This window comes from Brassica napus, unplaced genomic scaffold, assembly GCF_020379485.1.
Source record: "Brassica napus cultivar Da-Ae unplaced genomic scaffold, Da-Ae ScsIHWf_1008;HRSCAF=1414, whole genome shotgun sequence".
NCBI lineage: Eukaryota > Viridiplantae > Streptophyta > Magnoliopsida > Brassicales > Brassicaceae > Brassica > Brassica napus.
The window spans coordinates 1-18,506 of record NW_026014440.1 but is presented as its reverse complement, the minus strand read 5'-3'; the positions used below and the strand labels follow the sequence as shown (position 1 = coordinate 18,506).

The 18,506-nt window shown below is 33.1% G+C and overlaps 3 protein-coding genes across 5 annotated transcripts; 1 reads left to right on the top strand and 2 right to left on the bottom strand.

Moving 5' to 3' along the window:
• Positions 1–4,021: 4,021 nt before the first annotated feature.
• LOC125595220 (protein LHY-like) lies at positions 4,022–8,067 on the bottom strand. Of its 3 annotated transcripts, none has more exons than XM_048771120.1 (8): positions 7,856–8,067; positions 6,987–7,144; positions 6,774–6,885; positions 6,624–6,685; positions 5,914–6,108; positions 5,700–5,831; positions 4,733–5,602; positions 4,022–4,659 (listed from the first exon to the last, which is right to left on the bottom strand). In XM_048771120.1, exons 2-8 carry the CDS (start codon positions 7,032–7,034, stop codon positions 4,318–4,320), a joined length of 1,761 nt encoding a protein of 586 aa, XP_048627077.1. In that variant the 5' UTR covers positions 7,035–7,144; positions 7,856–8,067; the 3' UTR covers positions 4,022–4,317. The 3 variants fall into 3 exon arrangements, with proteins under 3 accessions (XP_048627077.1, XP_048627078.1, XP_048627079.1); XM_048771121.1 differs by having other exon boundaries at positions 5,929–6,108; positions 7,856–8,046; XM_048771122.1 differs by lacking the exon at positions 5,914–6,108 and having other exon boundaries at positions 7,856–8,046.
• Positions 8,068–8,699: 632 nt separating this feature from the next.
• LOC125595221 (60S acidic ribosomal protein P1-1-like) lies at positions 8,700–9,887 on the bottom strand. The gene is made up of 4 exons (XM_048771123.1): positions 9,665–9,887; positions 9,382–9,461; positions 8,999–9,220; positions 8,700–8,931 (listed from the first exon to the last, which is right to left on the bottom strand). Exons 2-4 carry the CDS (start codon positions 9,451–9,453, stop codon positions 8,878–8,880), a joined length of 348 nt encoding a protein of 115 aa, XP_048627080.1. The 5' UTR covers positions 9,454–9,461; positions 9,665–9,887; the 3' UTR covers positions 8,700–8,877.
• Positions 9,888–14,696: 4,809 nt separating this feature from the next.
• Positions 14,697–15,729, top strand: LOC106407032 (probable desiccation-related protein LEA14). The gene is made up of 2 exons (XM_013847807.3): positions 14,697–15,037; positions 15,320–15,729. Exons 1-2 carry the CDS (start codon positions 14,832–14,834, stop codon positions 15,567–15,569), a joined length of 456 nt encoding a protein of 151 aa, XP_013703261.2. The 5' UTR covers positions 14,697–14,831; the 3' UTR covers positions 15,570–15,729.
• Positions 15,730–18,506: the final 2,777 nt, after the last annotated feature.

The following is an 18,506-nucleotide window of genomic DNA, read 5'->3' as shown; positions in this document are numbered from 1 at the left end:
CTGTTAATGGTTTTAACCGCTCAGCACGCAATACTGTCGATTTACTTAATCATGCCAATGAAAATCAGTGATGAATAGGAGTAATACTATAATAACTCTTAATGTTATTGTAAACTTTGTTTAGCGATATATTGTCAGAGTGAGTCACGTGGATTTCAGTCTAATGAGGAATTAAGTAATTAAGATTTGACTATGTAAGAAAAAATGTAACTAGCTCTAAAAAAATGTAACTAATTTCTCAAATTAATTATGCAATTATAGTTTACACATCACAAGGGGGAAGTAGGTTTGGTTGCTGATGTGTCCATGTTTTTGTGGTCCAAAATTTCAATCATATACATTAATCACATAGAAAACATGATTAATCACGTTGTTAAAAAAACATGATTAATCACATACGTAAATGTGTCCGATTTAATATCATCTCTCAAATAATATGTCAATCTCTAATCTCTAGCGTTTTTCATACATTAGTTAAAATTAGAATATATGGTTAAGTATGAGATGTATGGTGTGCGCATATGGTTTGAATAACATGGTTAAAGTTGGATTGAAAGGGGAAGCAAACATAAACGACAAGGGTAGCGAGAAGGTGAAGTGTTACAATTTCACAACAGTAAACATGAAATAGAGTAAGGACCACTTCTCACTACTCTCTCACTAGAGTTTGTCACAAGCATCCTCACATTTTTTGTACCCCCACACTTCCCGATCTCTTTCACACCTATTTTCTTTATTAATAATTAGTATTTGCATGTGTTACAAAAAAAATTAGTATTTGCATATTTTGTGTATGTGTTGTGTATGTGTCTTTTTATCAACTTGGAAGATCTTGAGCCATTGGGACTTTTATATATAATTTTAAGGTTCTACACAACGTATTACGTACTGTCATGTAGCCATAGAGAAACTATAAGAACCTGGTCCTTTTTTAAAGCTGCCCTGTAAAAAAAAACTAAGGTATGTGATATAGTGGGGCTTAATTCTCATAAATACTTTACTGTTAACATATTTTAACTATCATTGATTTAATATTAAATTTGCGAAAGAATTTAAAATTATTTTAAATATAGTAAATATGAGTTGACTTCAACTTTCTAATAAATGTATATAAAACAAAATATAAAATTTAATAAATAAAAGTTGGGTAAAATCTTAAAAGTATCATATTTTATGTTTTGTCGCTGCATATATATGTTGACCAAAAAAAAAGTTACTAATATATGAGCGTATATATAGTCATAGAGAGATGGATCGTTATCAGCAGTAGGGGAAGAATAGAGTCCATTTGCATGGAGCGGGTGTATGTGATGTTGATGATGGCAACTGTCATGTGTGCCCCCAAGTGTAGGAGACTTAATTAGTTTAAATTATATACATACATGCACAATTCTAATCACCTCCAAACGAGCATATTTAATATATCTAAAATAATTTTATACTACATGCTTCAAGCTGATTAGAGTTTCATAAATAGTCACTTTATCTATCTTATTAAAACTCAAGTACAAAATCTATCTTATTAAAACTCAAGTACAAAATTGGATTGTTTGGAGACTTGAATAGGACTTTTAAAAATTTGGAGTGTTTGGAAACATGGATTGCAGTCTTTTAAAAAAAAATATTTTTGTTTGAAAACAAAGATAGTAGTATTAAGAAAAAAAAGTAATGGGCTTATGTTTTTTTAAAAAATTGAAAGTTATCTAGGCCACTTTTAAAATATACCAAAATGGGTCAATCTAATTACCTAAAAAATTTTTTTCTAAACTAACCATAAAACAAAATTTAAACTTTATATACATATTTCAAATCAAAATAATAATTCAAATTTGATTTATATCAAAAATTGATTCAAAAATATACATATATTCAAAAATTGATTTTTACTAAACTATTTTTCAATAACCATTATAAAAAAATATTGGCAATATATATAAGAAAAATATAATACAAAGCCCAATTTGAAATACCAACTCAAATTATGGTTTTCATATTTCATATTAAGTTTTAAAAATATAATATATGTAATTATTTATATGATGGTATGTATAAAATACTATTAATTATATGATTACTTATATGATGGTACATATAAAATACGATTAATTATATGATGATAAAATACAATATATAATAATGACTAGGGATGGGCTTTTGGATACCATACGGGTTTAGTTCTGATCGGTTTGTATTTTGAATTTTCGGGGTCAAAGATTTCAGCCTTATTAGAATGTTTCTAAATTTTGGTTTGAGTTCGATTTGGATCTTTGCGGGTTTGGTTTGGGTTTGGATAACTAATTTAAATTATTTTTAAAGTCTTAAATCATTATATATTTTAAATTTCTCAAAATGTATAAATAAAATAATATATTACGTATAAATTTGAATAACATATGTCATAATACTTAAGCTTAACATATCAATTGGCTTGATTTAAAATTTTGGATACGAAATCAATAATTATTTTAAGTATTTTTGGTGATTTGAGTATACTTTAACTATTTCAGATATTTACTTTTGACTATCTATATATATTTTCAAGTATTTAAACTAATTTAAAAGTATCATTTTTGATGTTTTATATACGTTAAATCTAAAAATAATTAATATATATAAGTATATAAATCTATTTTTAGATAAATTCGGATACCCAAATACTTCGGTTCGGATCAGATTCGGTTCTCTAAATAACAAAATTTTGAATAATTAGAATATTTAATCAATTTATGTTTGGGTTTGGTACTATATCTTTGGATCGGTATCGGTTATGTTCCTCGGATTCATTTTTCCAAATCCTAATAATTACATGAAAAACAAATATCAACATATTTTTCAAAATATACACCCGCGCGCCTGCGCGGGTCAAAATCTAGTTTAGTGTTATAGTTGGAGATGATAATTAGATTTCAATACCAAACATCAAATTTGATGTAATTATTTTACCAAATTTTTTTTGATGTAATTTCAACAAAAAAATTTGGTGGTTTTTTTTTTTGCTAAAGCTAAAAAAAATAAAAATAAATAATTGGTGTTTTGAAGTTATCTTTAGAGCTAAACATTAAAAACAAAACGAGACAAGTGGTGGGCTACATAAAAACAAACCCTAATCACCAAGCTCTCCTTTATTCGTTTACGATTTAAAAACAAAAAAAACTTATGAATTATATGGTAAATCTTACTCGAAATAACATTTTCTTGATATTGATTAATTTTCATCACACCCAGAAAATAGAAATATGAAGTTCTAAACTGAGGCATGGGAAAATTATATAAAATGAAATGTAGATGGATAGAGTCGTCCCACACTTTTGGTCCACAATGAATACCGTTGGAGGCTTCGCAGGCTTTTGTTCTGTCATTGTCTCTCTTTCTCCCTTCAAATTTCCGATTTTATTTTTGTTGGTTTGCACCAATACAAAATAAGTTGTATATAGAGCCATGCATTTAAACCGACCCATATTGTAGATGTGTCAAGGAAGGAGGAGCGGCGCATGCAAAGAGGTTTACATTTTGGGTAAGAGTGAGTACAAGCGATAGAGGATGGACTGGTGAATGTATGGGAGAGCCTGATGCCGAGTGTTAAGAAGGCTAAAGACTGCTGCTTCTCTTCTTCTTGAGCTTCTCAGTGAAACTTAAAAGAAAAAAAAAACTTATTCTTGATTTCTATAGAGTTTAAATATTGGTGGATTTGGTCACTTGTTGTATGGTGTGATGTTTAAACTTTTAACTTTGCTTTTTATATTAAGTTAACCAAGTGAGTTTTGTGTATATACAGAGACAGGCATGTTCATTTAGGATCGATTTGTCTGATTTCATCTATATTCAAATCTTTTGTAGTAAATTAATTGATTTGAACCAGCTTCACTCCCCTGAACTGAGCTTGTAATATAAAAATGATGTGCATGGACCCAGTTAGTGAAAATATCTTAAGCCCATCGTATACCTTTGGGCACCTTCAAGTCGAGTTTAAACCATTCAAAAAAGCCTAAGAAAGTTGAAGCATTGTGGCAGAAACACCAAATACAAACACGAAGTCTTTATCAAATCTAAAACTGTGTTTATGATTTCAAAAGTATCCAAAATAGACATAAATCCATTGCTTAATGGTAAATTAACAATAACACACCAGAGACCAGAAGTGGCGGACACAAACAGAGACATCAGACACGGAGATGGAATAATACGGTACAGAAATTGACATGACAGAAGAAATGTTCAGATCAGATGGATCTTAAAAAGAAGAAGAAGAAAAAAAAGTCTCTTTCCATAAAAGATTGAATGAAGAAGCAAATATAATTACCTCAAAGTATGTGTTGGTTATGTTGAAGCTTCTGCTTCCAGACGAAGCCTCTTGCAGCAGACCTTTTCATCATTGTGATTGTTTGCGTTTCCAACTTGGCTCTCTTTCGCTTCCATGGAACATCTCTTGTATGGCTTAAACCCCGTCTCTCTCATTTTAAGACTCTTCCCCGGTTCTTCATCCACTGCGCTTTCTTGGTCTGCCTTACAAGAATCTTGAATCTTGTTCAAGTTATTATGAGCCAATGGCATTGACGTGTCGCTAATTTGTTTTCCATTCACATTCTCTTCCACTTGAGGAGGTGAAAAGCTTTGTGGCAACCTCTCTCTTGCAAAGAGAGCCTGAAATGCTATACGACCCTGAGACCAGAGTTTCACGTTTAGTGTTAGTTCCAAAGCAAAACTCTGCAAGTGAATGAATCATTGTTTTTACCCCTTGAGAGACTTCCTTCCATGAATCAGTAGTTTGGTTGTTGTTGTTGTCTCTGATTTTACTCCGACGGTTGCCTAACTCAATAACACTTGGCTGGTTTGCATCTGCCTCTTTTTCTTTCTCCAATGCGTCTGTTTCCACGTCACTGCCTGAAGGTGTGTTTGACCCACACGATGAGCGGTCCACTGGATTTTTCTTGTGGGAAACGTTTGAATCTTGCAAAGCAGCAACAACTTCCTCCTTGTCACCGTCAGCCTTTATCTTGGTAATTCCAGTCTCGTCTGAATCGTCGGATGATGAATCTGGAGATTTTGAAGCCATGTTTTGTTCTTGAAAGGCCGTGCTTTGTTTCTCAAGGTGATCATTTCCGACGTTGTCCATAGCTGCTGGAGTTGGAACTGGGACGGCTGGTAATGGGACTGGAGTAGGAAGAAGTCCATGAGAAGCCCACCAAGCAGTTGCGGCAGCTACTGTAGCAGCAACGATGGCAGCTATAGTTGGAGGAGAAGAGCTCATTTGCGTTGATGAGTCTCCGGCATTAGTAGTAAAGGGCCAGGCCGAAGCAGCGAATGTGGCTGCAGCATGAGCAGCAGGATTCTGTAGGAGTGTAGACATGATAAGATTGGAGAAAGTAGAAGACATGTGGAGAAACGAGCGGTAATCATGCTGGAAACGGAATGCTGGAAACGCTTGATGGGAAGTTGTAGTAGTAGCAGCAGATGGTGAAGTTGTAGTAGCTGGATGATGCCTTGCGCTGTGCAGACCACCATCATCATCATCATCATCATCATCATCTCTGTCTTTGTTCTTCTCATGAACCACGTTGTTGTCCACATTTGAAGCCTTGCTTGTTTCATTATCGGCACTTGCCTGCTCAAAATAATCAGAATCGAACCAAGTTTTTCTTTTATTGCTATTGAGGAACTTCAAAATACAGCATCATGTTCTTGGACTACAATCTTTATACCTTTCTTAGCGACGGATCAGAAGATTCCATGAATGTCTTTCGTTTCCCTGGAGTTACTACTTTATTTGGTAAGGGATACTTGTTCACCCCTGAGCAGTTCTCTTCTTGATTTTCTTTCCCAGTTGATATTTTCTAAACCAGAAACAAAAGCATAACAAGTCTGTCACAAGAAAAAGAAACAACAACAAAATGATAGAATGAAGAACATAAAAACCTCAGGAAGGGGCACCTTTTCCAAATCCAAGAAGGCCTGCTGGTTACATTCTGAAGAAGATACAAGCTGTTTCGCTTGCGACGAAGATGGACCAGGTTTCCGAGGATAAGGAGCATTGGGTTTTCTTTTAGGACGAGGAGGTGGAATCTCTATGTCCAGAGCTTTAATGCCTTTAGCTTCAGCCTCTTTCTCCAACTGAAGAGTCCAACCACAACTGTGAGTTCCTTTTTTTTTGTTTTTTCCAAATCGGAGATTGTAAATGCAACCCTGAGACTCTTGAGCTTGATGTTAAAAAAAAAAAGAGTCTTATACTGACCCGAATGTGTTCGTGGTGGGTAGAGGAGACACTTACTTCATGTCCTTGTCCTATACGGGCCAAGGAGGTTTTGTTTTGCTATTTGAATGGCTAAAAGTGTCCATGCAATCTCATTATTTCATGGAGTTTGGTGAATATGGGACAAAAGTGTGTCATGCAAAATGCAATGCTAGTTATGTTACTGTAGACTTGTCTCAGATAATGAATGGATCTCTCTCTCTCTCTCTTTGATCTAATTGTAAAATATCAAAACCAATAATTTCTACAAGCTCTACTTAGCAAAATAAAACAACACACAAGTGACAGGTAAGTGATAGGCAATCTCTAAACATAGTCATTTGACTAAATTCATGGGATCTATCAATATATTGACCAACAGAACCGAACAGCTTACCTTTGTGAAGAACTTTTGTGCATGGCTTCTGATCTGAACAGCAGTCTTTGTCCCAATATGTTCTGTACAAAAAAAAAAAAAACCAAGGAAAATGAACAGAGAAGACTGATGTTCAGATCATACAGCAAGAAGCTAATAATGTATTGGGACCTTGGATACGTTGCCAAGCTCGTCCATAAAGCCTCAAGGCTTCAAGAAACCTATCATGCTCGTCCTCAGTCCATCGTTCTCGCTGCTTCGTTATTGTATATGGCTTTCTTGCCTATTCATTCAACAAAACCAAATATTCGTTCACGTCACACTAAACAAAGAAGAATCCCAAAAAAATATCTCAAACTAGGACAATCTTTTGCATTTTATTACCTTAGTTAACAATTCTTCACCAGGTCCATCAGATGTATTTGTATCCATAACCGGATCCTAGCTGCTTCAAATCCAAACATCAATGTTCCTCCCGCCCCACAAATTGCAAAGCCGTTGGGACTTCTAATTGAAAAGACCTCTTAAAGATTCTAGCTTAGCTGCAAAAGGAGAAAGAAACTATGAGAAAATATTTTATCCACACTAGGACAATACTAACAAAAGAGATAGAGAATAAGAAATCAAAGTTAGAAATCTCTGAAAAGTCCACAGAGTAGCTTCCTTTTTCTTTTCTAAAAAAAAAAATCAAACCCAAACGAATCCATTGCAGCCAAAACCTTTATAGAGCATCACAAACACCCTAAAATCAGTAATGATTGCTTCAAATTAATCTTAAGATTTGTTTGATTATTTATGCTAACAGGCACCAGTGGCGTGCGAAGAGTTTTAGGGGCCCAAGGCAAATTTTAAAATAAATTTATTTACAACTAAAATGAAAACCATTTTACAATATAATATATCACTTTCACCAAATACACAAGTTTAACACTGTAAAAAAATAAGTTTATGCTATATTATGTCATATAGGAAAAAAATACATGAATTCAGAAGGTTAGTTAGTCTACTATGTGAAAAGGGTTTTTAAAAAAATAAGTTTAAATCACTAGATTAGAAACTATTTTAAATTTTGGGACCCTAAAAAGTTCATATTAATCGGGGGCCTAAGGCGAATGCCTTTTTCAATACACTGTAGGCACGACTCTGAGCCTAACAACAACAACTTAGAGCAGCTAGCTAATATATTTACTAAATTTCTTCTTCAGCAACAGAACAGAGATTCTAATATTGCTAAATAGTGTAAAAACACATACCCTTAGCCACTATGAAGGAACAAAGTATGCAAATCCAAAATAGAGACTAGATCATCTCACGGCAACTCGCCGGAGAAGTCATCGTTCCCGGAAAACAATAAACATTATTTTTTTTTCAACAGAGCTAGAGCTGGAGAATAGATTGAGAAGAAGGAAGACTGTTTAAGGCTGAAGAAGAAGAAAGGCAGAACTCAGAATCAAATCTCATACACAACCATTTTTCTCTAATTTCCTTCAATTTTTTTAATGTGTTTCTTTTTTATAAATTATTTGAGGCTGAAACAGCACGAAGGGTATAAATGGAAAAAAACAGAAGTCACCGGAGATCGACACGCGGTGAGATAGTAGTGGCTTCTCACTGCACTTTTCGTATCTCCCCAACTTGGCTTCTCTTTGAGCCAGAAAGTCTTCCTTTGTTTAGTTCGTCAAGGTGGGGTCCATTAAACTTACGAGGCAGCTGCGATGGTGTAAGACTCATACGTGTCGGTCAATCTGGGCTTCTAATAGAACTTTATATATAGACCCTAAACAATAGCTTTTGCTTGTGTTTCAAAAAAAAAAAAAAAACAATAGCTTTGCTTTTGCTTTTCGATTTTATTTCGGCTTTATGATACCCCTTTTCTGGGAGCCCATTCTACAGAGGCCATTTTTCTCCAATGTATATTGAGTTTATTAACATTTCGATTCAAAACTATATCTATGTAGCATTTAACTTAGTAGTAGTAGTATGTATATAAGAAACACCACCAAACATCAAACAGAAGCCAGGAGACGAGCTTTGCTTATGGTTAAGCTTTTCTTTTCAGACTTGAGCTGTTCTTTGGGTAAACTTAGGATCCTCACATCTGTAACAGCAGATATTTTTCCAATCCCAAAATGGTTATACTCAATTCTAACAAAAGAAAAAACAACTTAAATCTTCTATAGAGCAGATCAAACCAAGTAGTAATTCGTACGACAAAATACTGGAGGTGTCAAAAAAGATAAAACCAACAAGAAAAACACTAGTAATTGCTGGCTGCTTAGTCGAACAAGCCGAAACCCAAATCTCCATCACTCTCTTCTGCTACTTCTTCCTGCAACCACAATATCACATTAAAACCCCAAAGATACAAACAAAAAAATCAAACTGTTTGTTTGTACCTTCTTCTTCTCCTCAGCGGCAGGGGCAGCTGCTGCACCACCACCACCACCACCGGCAGCTGGAGCAGCAGCAGAAACTGGTGCACCACCTCCCCCACCAGTACCAACGTTCATGATGAGGTCTGTGACGTTACGTTTCTCAGCCATCTTGGCGAATAGCATTGGCCAGTATGACTCACAACTAACACCAGCAGATTTGATCAAAGTAGCGATCTTGTCGGCCTAACAGCATCAAGTTAAGGATATAAGGTCAATAAAATCAAACCACAACCATAAATAAAATCAGATAAAGGTGTATTGAGCATTGAACCATGTACATATCATCTAGAATCTCCAGATAAATAAGGAAATGGAATATTTTTTTTAAAAGAAAGAATACAAACCGTGATGGCAATACCCTCATCCTCGAGGATCATAACAGCGTAGCTGCAAGCAAGCTCTCCCACTGTCGACATTTCTTTCTCTGAAATCATTTCAATAACCGCTGATTAATCACTATTTCGGTCCGTTCAATTCGAAATTCTAACTAGTCATTTCGAAAACAACCCAAAGAAATGATCCTAAAAAAAACATCAAAAAGCCAACAGGCCTGTAGCAAATACATGTATACACAATGATCTTCCAGGATTCATAAGATCGTAGTAAACAGAGGAGAACATCATGTACCTTAGACTGGGATCGATTATGCTTTCGCAGAGCGGCTCCGACGGAAATTTCGTTAGGGTTTGATACACGGTATCATCATCATGTGGGAAAGCCTCTAACCCAGGCAGTTACGGGCCGGTTTAATATTCCGTCGGCCCATTTTATTATTAACTGTATATTGAGTTTATATTATTGAGTTTTTCGGTATATCATCTATATACTTAAGCCTAAGCCTATGATGTTTAATTTTGTTTTAAAATTTCTAAACATATTCTATATTTGTATTAATGTATATTAATTTTTTTTATCATGGTATATAGACATTGTTTTAATTTAAATCAATTAATTTAGTAAAACTTTCAAAATTGGTGAACTAACCACTATACAATCGTCATTCTCTAGAGAAACTGAAACAACAAAGATTTCAAACCTCTTTGACCTTCATCATATGTTAGTGCATGATGCAACTATGCATTAAAACAGAATTGTCATATTTTTGATTTTTTCTCAAAAAAAATCTATCTGTTAACCCCTATGAAAATATTGAGTTTTCGATAAATGATCTATATACTGAAGCCTATGATCTCTAATGTTGTTTTAAAATTTCTAAACTTCTATATTTGTATTAATGTATATTAAACTCTATTTCATCGTACATGAGAATCGTTATGATTTTTTATCAATTAATTTAGTAAAACTTCATAAAAAACTCTCTAAATTGGTGAATGAACCACTATTAAATCATTAATTTCTAGAGAAACAGAGATAACAAAGATTCCAAACCTTTTTGACCTTCATCATACGTTGCATATGTGTATGATGCAACCATGAATTAAAAAAATATCAATCATATTTTTGATTTTTCTCAAAATCTATGTGTTACCCTACGAAAATATTGAGGTTTTTGGTAAATGTTATATATAATGTAGTCTATAATCTTTAGTGTTATATTAGAATTTCTAAACACATTCTACATTTGTATTAATCTATATATTAAACTCTCTTTCATGGTACATGGGATCGTCTTAATTTTTTATAATTAATTTAGTAAAACTTCATAATACTCCTTAAATTGGTGGACTAACCACATTTGTATTAATATATATTAAACTCTCTTTCATGGTACATGAGATGCTGCTTGGACTCTGTCTCGGGGAACTGTGGAATGGGATGGCACTTTCGCGATAACATGTCTTCACCAGCAGGCAGCACCTTCTCAAAACGCCGCTCAGTCTCCTCAGCCCTTGTAGCAGAGGCGTTGGCGTTAAAGGCCGCAATCACAGAAGCGGCCAACCGTGGCATTGACTCTCTTAGAGTTTTTCTGACTCCAAACTCTCATCTCTCTCTTGGTCACCAAGAAGAATAACATTTGGATTCAAGGAACACTCTTCGACATTCACCATCTATCCAGTTCTTTAGCTCTATCTGTTTTTGTTTCATCCCGCGTGTGGGAAATGCTATGGCTGATATTCTTGCTAAAGCAGCACTACGATCTCTAAATAACTCTCCGTTGGTGGATGAGTAAAAACTATTGGGTTTACTCCTTTAATTAATTAAGTATGTTTTTCGATCAAAAAAAAAGGTGGACTAACCACAATAAATTTGCTATTCTCTAGAGAAACGAATATAAAAAAGTTCCAAACCTCTTTGACTTCATCATATGTTAATGCATGATGAAACTATGCATTAAAACAATATTGTCATATTTTAGATTTTTTTTTTTAAAATTTATGTGTTAAACCCTACGAAAATATTGAGTTTTCGGGTAAATTCTCTATATACTGAAGTCTATGATCTTTAGTGTTGTTTTCAAATTTCAAAGCACATTCTACATTTGTATTAATGTATATTAAACACTCTTTCATGATACATGAGCATCGTTTTAATTTTTTACCAATTAATTTAGTATAACTTTATAAAAACTCCCTAAATTGGTAGATGAACCAATATACAATCGTTATTATCTAGAGAAACGGAGACAACATAGGTTCCAAACCTCTTTGACATTCATCATATGTTAGTGCATGATGCAATCATGCATTAAAACAGTATTATAATATTTTTAAACTTTTTTTTTTGTCAAAATCTATGTGTTAAACTCTACGAAAATATTGAGTTTTTGGTAAATGTTCTATATACTGAAGCCTATAATCTTCAGTGTTATTTTAAATTTCTAAACACATTCTACATTTGTCTTAATGTATAGTAAGCTTTCTATCATGGTACATGGATATCGTTTTAATTTTTATCAATTAATTTAGTAAAACTTCATAATATCTCTAAATTGGTGGACAAACCATTATAAAATCGCTATTCTCTAAAGAAACGAAGACAACAAATGTTCCAAACCTCTTTGACTTTCATCATATGTTAATGCAAGATGCAATTATCCATTAAAACATTATTCTCATATTTTTGATTTTTTCTCAAAATCTATGTGTTAACCCCTACAAAAATATTGAGTTTTTCGGTAAATGCTCTATATACTGAAGCCTATGATATTCATTGTTGTTTTTAGATTTCAAAAAATATTCTACATTTGTATTAGTGTATATTAAACTCTCATTCATGGTACATGGGCATTGTTTTAATTTTTTATCAATTAATTTAGTAAAACTTCATAATACTCCCTAAATTGGTGGACTAACTACTATAAAATCGCTATTCTCTAGAGAAACGAAGATAGCAAAGGTTCCAAACATCTCTGACCTTCATAATATGTTAGTGCATGATGAAACTATGCATTAAAACAATATTGTCATATTTTTGAATTTTTTTCAAAATCTATGTGTTAACACCCCTACGAAAATATTGAGTTTTTCGGTAAATGTATGCTATATACTGAAGTCTATGATCTTTAGTGTTGTTTTAAAAATTCTAAACACATTCTACATTTGTATTAATGTATATAAAACTCTATTTATGGTACATGTGCATCGTTTTAAATTTTTATCAATTAATTTAGTAAAACTTTATAATATTCCTTAAATTGGTGGACTAACCACTATAAAATCACTACTTTATAGAGAAACAGAGACAATAAAAGTTCCAACCTCTTTGAACTTCGTCATATGTTAGTGCATGATGCAATCATTCATTAAAACAATATCGTCATATTTTTAAAAATATTTCAAAATCTATGGGTTAACCTCTACAAAACTACTCGATATAAACTATAAAATTATTGTGTTTATAAATGTCATATTTTTTAAAAAAAAATTAACGGGTAAATTTTAAAATATATATTATCACTTATACAAATAAATATTCATTTTTTAAAAAACTAACACCTGCGCGGATGCGCGGGTCAAGCTCTAGTCTAATCTATTAAAAGAGAAGTACAAATTAAGACTAACCCTTAAACTTGCACAATATTTACAACCTAATGTCATTAAAATAATTAAATAAACCTATTTTTAAGTAATATTTTTCTTTTCTAAAATTAATGAAGTAATAATTACTCCTACTTCTATGCTTTCCATGTCCTTTTCAAAATTAATAAAACATTTCTTAAATTAAATTCACAATCAATTCAATATAAATATTTTAACTTATCTATTTCATATTAATATTATAAACATTAATGAATATCAATAATATACACAAAATATTTATGTAACAATATAAGTTACATTTTGTCTCGTTCTCCCCAAAAATTCACGTTACTCTTCATTTTTTGAACAAATTCTTCATCTTACCAATATAAATATATTACATGCACGATTATAATTATTTACCGACTTACCATGTATATAAAATAATTTATTAGACATTATCATAAAATTTTGATCCACAAAAAAAAATAAAAATAAAACATTGTATAGATGCATAGATCATATTCTAAAAATGGTGGTAATACAATGGATGGTTTATAAGACAAAATAAAATTTAAAAAATATAAACTATAAATTATTATTCTTATAATGTTATTAAATAATTATTTAACACAGGTAAAAATTTAAAATATATACTATCACTTAGACAAAATAATTTATTTACAAAAATAAAAGCAAACATCCCCAAAGTCATGGTTTAAATGTACACAAACTTAAGCCCATTTTAATTCTTATCAGTTACATCAAATTTGTATTTTCATTTTATTTTCTTACAAATTTAAATCCTAATTTGTATATGTTCCAAATTTGATAGAAGTTCAACAATCATTTTATTTTCTTACCAATATTATAGCTAATATATCATTTATAAATAGCATACTAATTCATAATTATCTATTTTCGTACTTTTATTTAAAAATTTGTTCGCTATATATCATTGACATGGATCTAATTATATAAATGTTATATTTTTTATATAATATCCAATATCGGTGATACATTTTATTATAAAATTGTAAAATAAAATTAAATACAAATATAACATTTACATTTATAAATATGATTATATTTTTAAATATATCATTAAATACAAACACAAATTAAATATTTGCACTACGCGTGGATCATGGTCTAGTTCACACTTATTAGAGTCTTCATGTGTACATATTGGTACCGCGATTGCGCATTCTTTTTTTCGAATCTGTAAATATCAAATAAATGAAATTTTTTTTTACAAAATAAAGATCTTATGTTTGAGCTATCTTGACAAAAAGAAAATAAAAATAAAATGGATGACCAAATTAAACCTACAACCAAAAGCTTATCTCAGCCACATGGTCATAAGAGACCTGAAATGTTTCTTGTGCTTCCTTGATGAGATAATGTTCCAAAGGTGGAAGATAACCGCATCCATTGCGCATCTTATTCGTTACGCGTATTTCCAACTTTTTGTAGCTATAAAGAATAGGAACTAAAGTAGTTTAGAAAGCGCAATATGTTAGTTTATTCAACGTATGCCGACTTTGTCTATACGTGTATGCAAAACAAAATATCTGTTTTATTATGTATTATTTTTTATTTTCAGATTTGAAGTCTTTCATGTAAATAAATTATGGCACGAAAATGATCAGACACAAGACACGTATAACCCACGCTTTCACTCTCACTCGTGAAATACCTCACACGTACACAACACATTACATGTATAATCCATTCACATGGACCGACTTGATAAAATCTCGTAATGCCGTCCATCTATATATTCCAGAAAGAGCTTCCTACTATCATACCAAGTAAAAGTAACACCGCGCGATCGAAACCAAAAAATAAAGTTGTAGCGAGAAAGAATCAACATGGCGAGTTTACTAGATAAAGCAAAAGATTTCGTGGCTGATAAACTCGCCGGGGTTCCTAAACCGGAGGGTTCGGTTACGGACGTCGACCTTAAAGACGTGAACCGTGACTCCGTCGAGTACTTAGCCAAAGTTTCAGTCACCAATCCTTACGGTCACGCAATTCCGATCTGCGAGATCAATTTCACTATTCACAGCGGTGGCCGGTAAAAACCCATCCTTCTCGTTTGATCTTAACATTTCTTCGGTTTCCATATAGATGTTTTGATTTTTCAGTTTATTATTATAAATGAATTATAAAGGACCCACAATAATAAACTGAAGTGTTTTTAGTTTGAAAATTTATATTCATATATCGCGTTTTGTATTTGTACGTTGAATAAAACTTGTTACAAAAGTAGAAGTGTTTATAGTTTGAAATACGCGTTCTATTATGTAAACGCTAAATTCGTGTAATCTAATGATCATTATGATAAAAAAACTGATAGGGAAATTGGAAAGGGGAAGATACCGGACCCTGGTTCACTGAAAGCAAAGGACATGACGGTTCTTGATGTTCCGATCGTGGTGCCGTATAGTATACTGTTCAACTTGGCTCGAGACGTTGGTGCGGACTGGGACATTGACTATTTGCTCGAAATAGGTCTCACCATTGATCTTCCTGTAGTCGGGGATTTTACTATTCCGGTTACCAGCAAGGGCGAAATCAAACTCCCTACTTTTAAAGACTACTTCTGAGTCAACTTTACGCTGTTAAAAACAAAACAAAAACAAATATCGTTTGTACTAGTGATCAAATATAATAACTAATAAGTGTGGTTTGCCTATAAAATCATTAAATGTCTTTTTCAATGTATGTGTTTATTCATACAGTTAATAAATCAAAGTTTAAAACTAATAAATGAAAATTTGGAAGTTAATATGAATGATAAGGATGATCTTTTTCTGGTAAGAAGATCCGAGAGACAAAGCCTTGGAATCGAGAAGAGTATGTCTTGGGATGGACAGCTGAGATTGTCTTAAAGCTGTGTTGAATAGACTTGTAACAATATCTCCCATCGCAACTGAAACCTAGAAACTCTGATACCAAATCTAGTTCTAGTAATCGATATAGAAGCACACAATAATAAGAATATCTCTGTTATTAATCTCTTAAGAAAATTCACTCAAAATTTTAAGCACTCAATCACAATCAATAAAACTCACAAGTGTTGCAACAACCTTGCAACTCCTTATATAAAAATAGATAATTCCTAATCTTATTAGTAAAACACTTATAGATATTTTCTGATCCTTTTTAGTAAACGGTAGAATTATGATAGTTTGTTTCCCAAGCTATTTCAAACTTACTCCAACACTTTAGACTCCTTTTGAGTTAATGCAATGTTTGTTTGTCCAAAAAATAGACAATATATAATGTTATAATCTTTTGCTTATCAAAAGATAAATGTATTTTATGGCGCAAATCTGGACAGTTGTATTTATTTATTTTTGATAAAATGTGAATTTATCATTAAAATGAGCCAAGCTTGTATACAAACGATAACAACTCATGCAGTTTCTATGCCATCTTCCAAAATATACACAATCAGGAGGTGTTACTTTTTTTTTTTGGTAGGAACAATCACGAGGTGTTATCGTTGTGAATGATAGTAAACTAGATACTAAACGAATGAAAATAGAATAATAATTATATGAAATCATAACAATGTGTAAAGAATATTTTTAACTAAATAAAATGAAATCAAAAAGAAGTGAAAAAAAAAACAATGTTTGAGATAATGGGTGAGCAATTATTTGACGCTGTATGCGGTAGGTTAAAACCGGTCCTCTACACAGACAAGTGCTATACGTGATCCTGAAGGAGATCCTGTTGGGGAAATGGTGTGTTTATGAGAGGAAAGCTTATAAGTGCGACCACCAATGGATGACAAACAGAGTTCCTCAGTGTCGTGCATTTCAAGGCAAATGATTATGTGGAGATCATCTTCTAACGTGAGCTTTAGATCCTCAATCTTGGTCGCATTTTCCTATCTCGACAAGGACAGTCCAGGCTCTCACCGAAGTAGAAGCCTTTCCCTTGCCGCAGAGGATCTCAAATCTGCCGCTTCACAATTCAGACGCCTCCATAGCAAGCAGCTCCAGCATACTTTTCAGGTTCTCTTTCTCATTCTCTCTCTCAGCTTATTAAAGGTGAACTACAATCTCTTTTTTGTAATGTCGTCAGGCTTTACTCAGTGCAATGGAGAACATGGGGAGCGTCTTTTGTACAAGCAGCGTGGCGGAGACACTGTCGTAGGAAATTGACAAAATCATTACAGGAAGAAAAAGACCGTCTACGAGACGCGCTCGAACGGGCAAACGAGATACAGCAGCCGCGGGTTCGTCATCGTGGTTGAGCCTTGGAGCCGCGTCTCGTTTCGCCTCAAACGTTCTACGCAACGTGAGGCACAACCTTGCGGATCCTCCTCCTCCTCGGCACACTCTTGCTTCGCTACCTCAGAAACCAATGGAGCCTTTACTTCACCGTAGATCATACAAGTGAGTCCCCTTAGATGTCTCTCGGTAACATTTAAGATAATGTGTTTGCTTGGCACCATGGTTTTATTTTAAAACGAAAAACATTAAATATGATATTGTTTTTGGAATAAGGTGCGCTTTGTTGTAAATTGTGGAGGATCCAGGAAGAGTTATAAACAAATAAATACTCAAATTGAGATGTAAGACACACATTCACAACACTAACAACATATTCTTTAAGAGTTTCGAACGAAGGGCATCATCTTAGGGAACAAGGAAACCGAAACAAAAATATTCACTCACAAATCAGTGCTTGACACGTGTACAGGCCTACCCGTCTCTAACGGTAAAAAATGTTGATCACCGACTTTGTTTTTTCTTTTTTCAAATATCAACCGTTGAGTATTCATCTTCCACGAAATACCTTCTCTTCTATGATAAAAGCGCAGGTGATCCAATGACTAAACACCTCGATCGCTCGATTCTAAAAAAAATTCGCAAGGTTCGATTTCCATGTACGATGAAACAAGTTCTCTGTTTCTGTAATCGAAAGTTTCGTCCTTTTACAGATCTCTTTCCTTGTTAGGGTTCCTTCCGTCTGGTCTGCTCGTCGATAAGGTAATGATGCTTACTTGGTCTTGTGAGTTTCGCATACTCTGTTCTGGGTTTGGAATTTACTCTCTGTTGTTTGTTCTGAATCTGATTTATTTAATCATAGATTTATCTTTCTACTAGTATTCACGTGCTTGATTTCTCTGAAGAATGACAATTCGTGAGATTCCTTTAACCTATAATCGTTCAAACTTGTGTACATTGTTTCTTGCTTTAGTTTTTTTTTTTAGGGTTTTTGTTTGTGTTCTTAGATTCGTCGAAATTGCCTTTAATTTACGTAAAAGAGTTTGTTTTTGTTTAAAACTCGAGTGTTGTTTCTTGTTTTTCAGGTTTGAGCTTTCCCGAGATAATAGTTGGAGATTCACGTCCTCACATCACGGGAAGAACCGTTCGGTTTGCGTGAAATTGATATGAAAACGATCGGTTTGCTTCTTCTTCTTTGCTGTTTTTTTATGAAGTGTTAATGAAATAGGTAGACAACAAACATCTACGTACGTAGCTAGTTTTAGGATAAAATAGGAAATATTACCAAAGAGAAAGCTG

Coding starts and splice junctions, on each gene's coding strand:
- LOC106407032 (XM_013847807.3), top strand. CDS start 14,832: ATGGCGAGTTTACTAGATAAAGCAAAAGATTTCGTGGCTGATAAACTC. Junction 15,038..15,319: donor ACTATTCACAGCGGTGGCCG/GTAAAAACCCAT, acceptor AAAAACTGATAG/GGAAATTGGAAAGGGGAAGA.
- LOC125595221 (XM_048771123.1), bottom strand. CDS start 9,453: ATGTCGACAGTGGGAGAGCTTGCTTGCAGCTACGCTGTTATGATCCTC. Junction 9,221..9,381: donor ATGAGGGTATTGCCATCACG/GTTTGTATTCTT, acceptor TGATGCTGTTAG/GCCGACAAGATCGCTACTTT. Junction 8,932..8,998: donor CCGCTGAGGAGAAGAAGAAG/GTACAAACAAAC, acceptor TTGTGGTTGCAG/GAAGAAGTAGCAGAAGAGAG.
- LOC125595220 (XM_048771120.1), bottom strand. CDS start 7,034: ATGGATACAAATACATCTGATGGACCTGGTGAAGAATTGTTAACTAAG. Junction 6,686..6,773: donor AGCTTGGCAACGTATCCAAG/GTCCCAATACAT, acceptor TTTTTTGTACAG/AACATATTGGGACAAAGACT. Junction 5,832..5,913: donor AAAAGGTGCCCCTTCCTGAG/GTTTTTATGTTC, acceptor TTTCTGGTTTAG/AAAATATCAACTGGGAAAGA.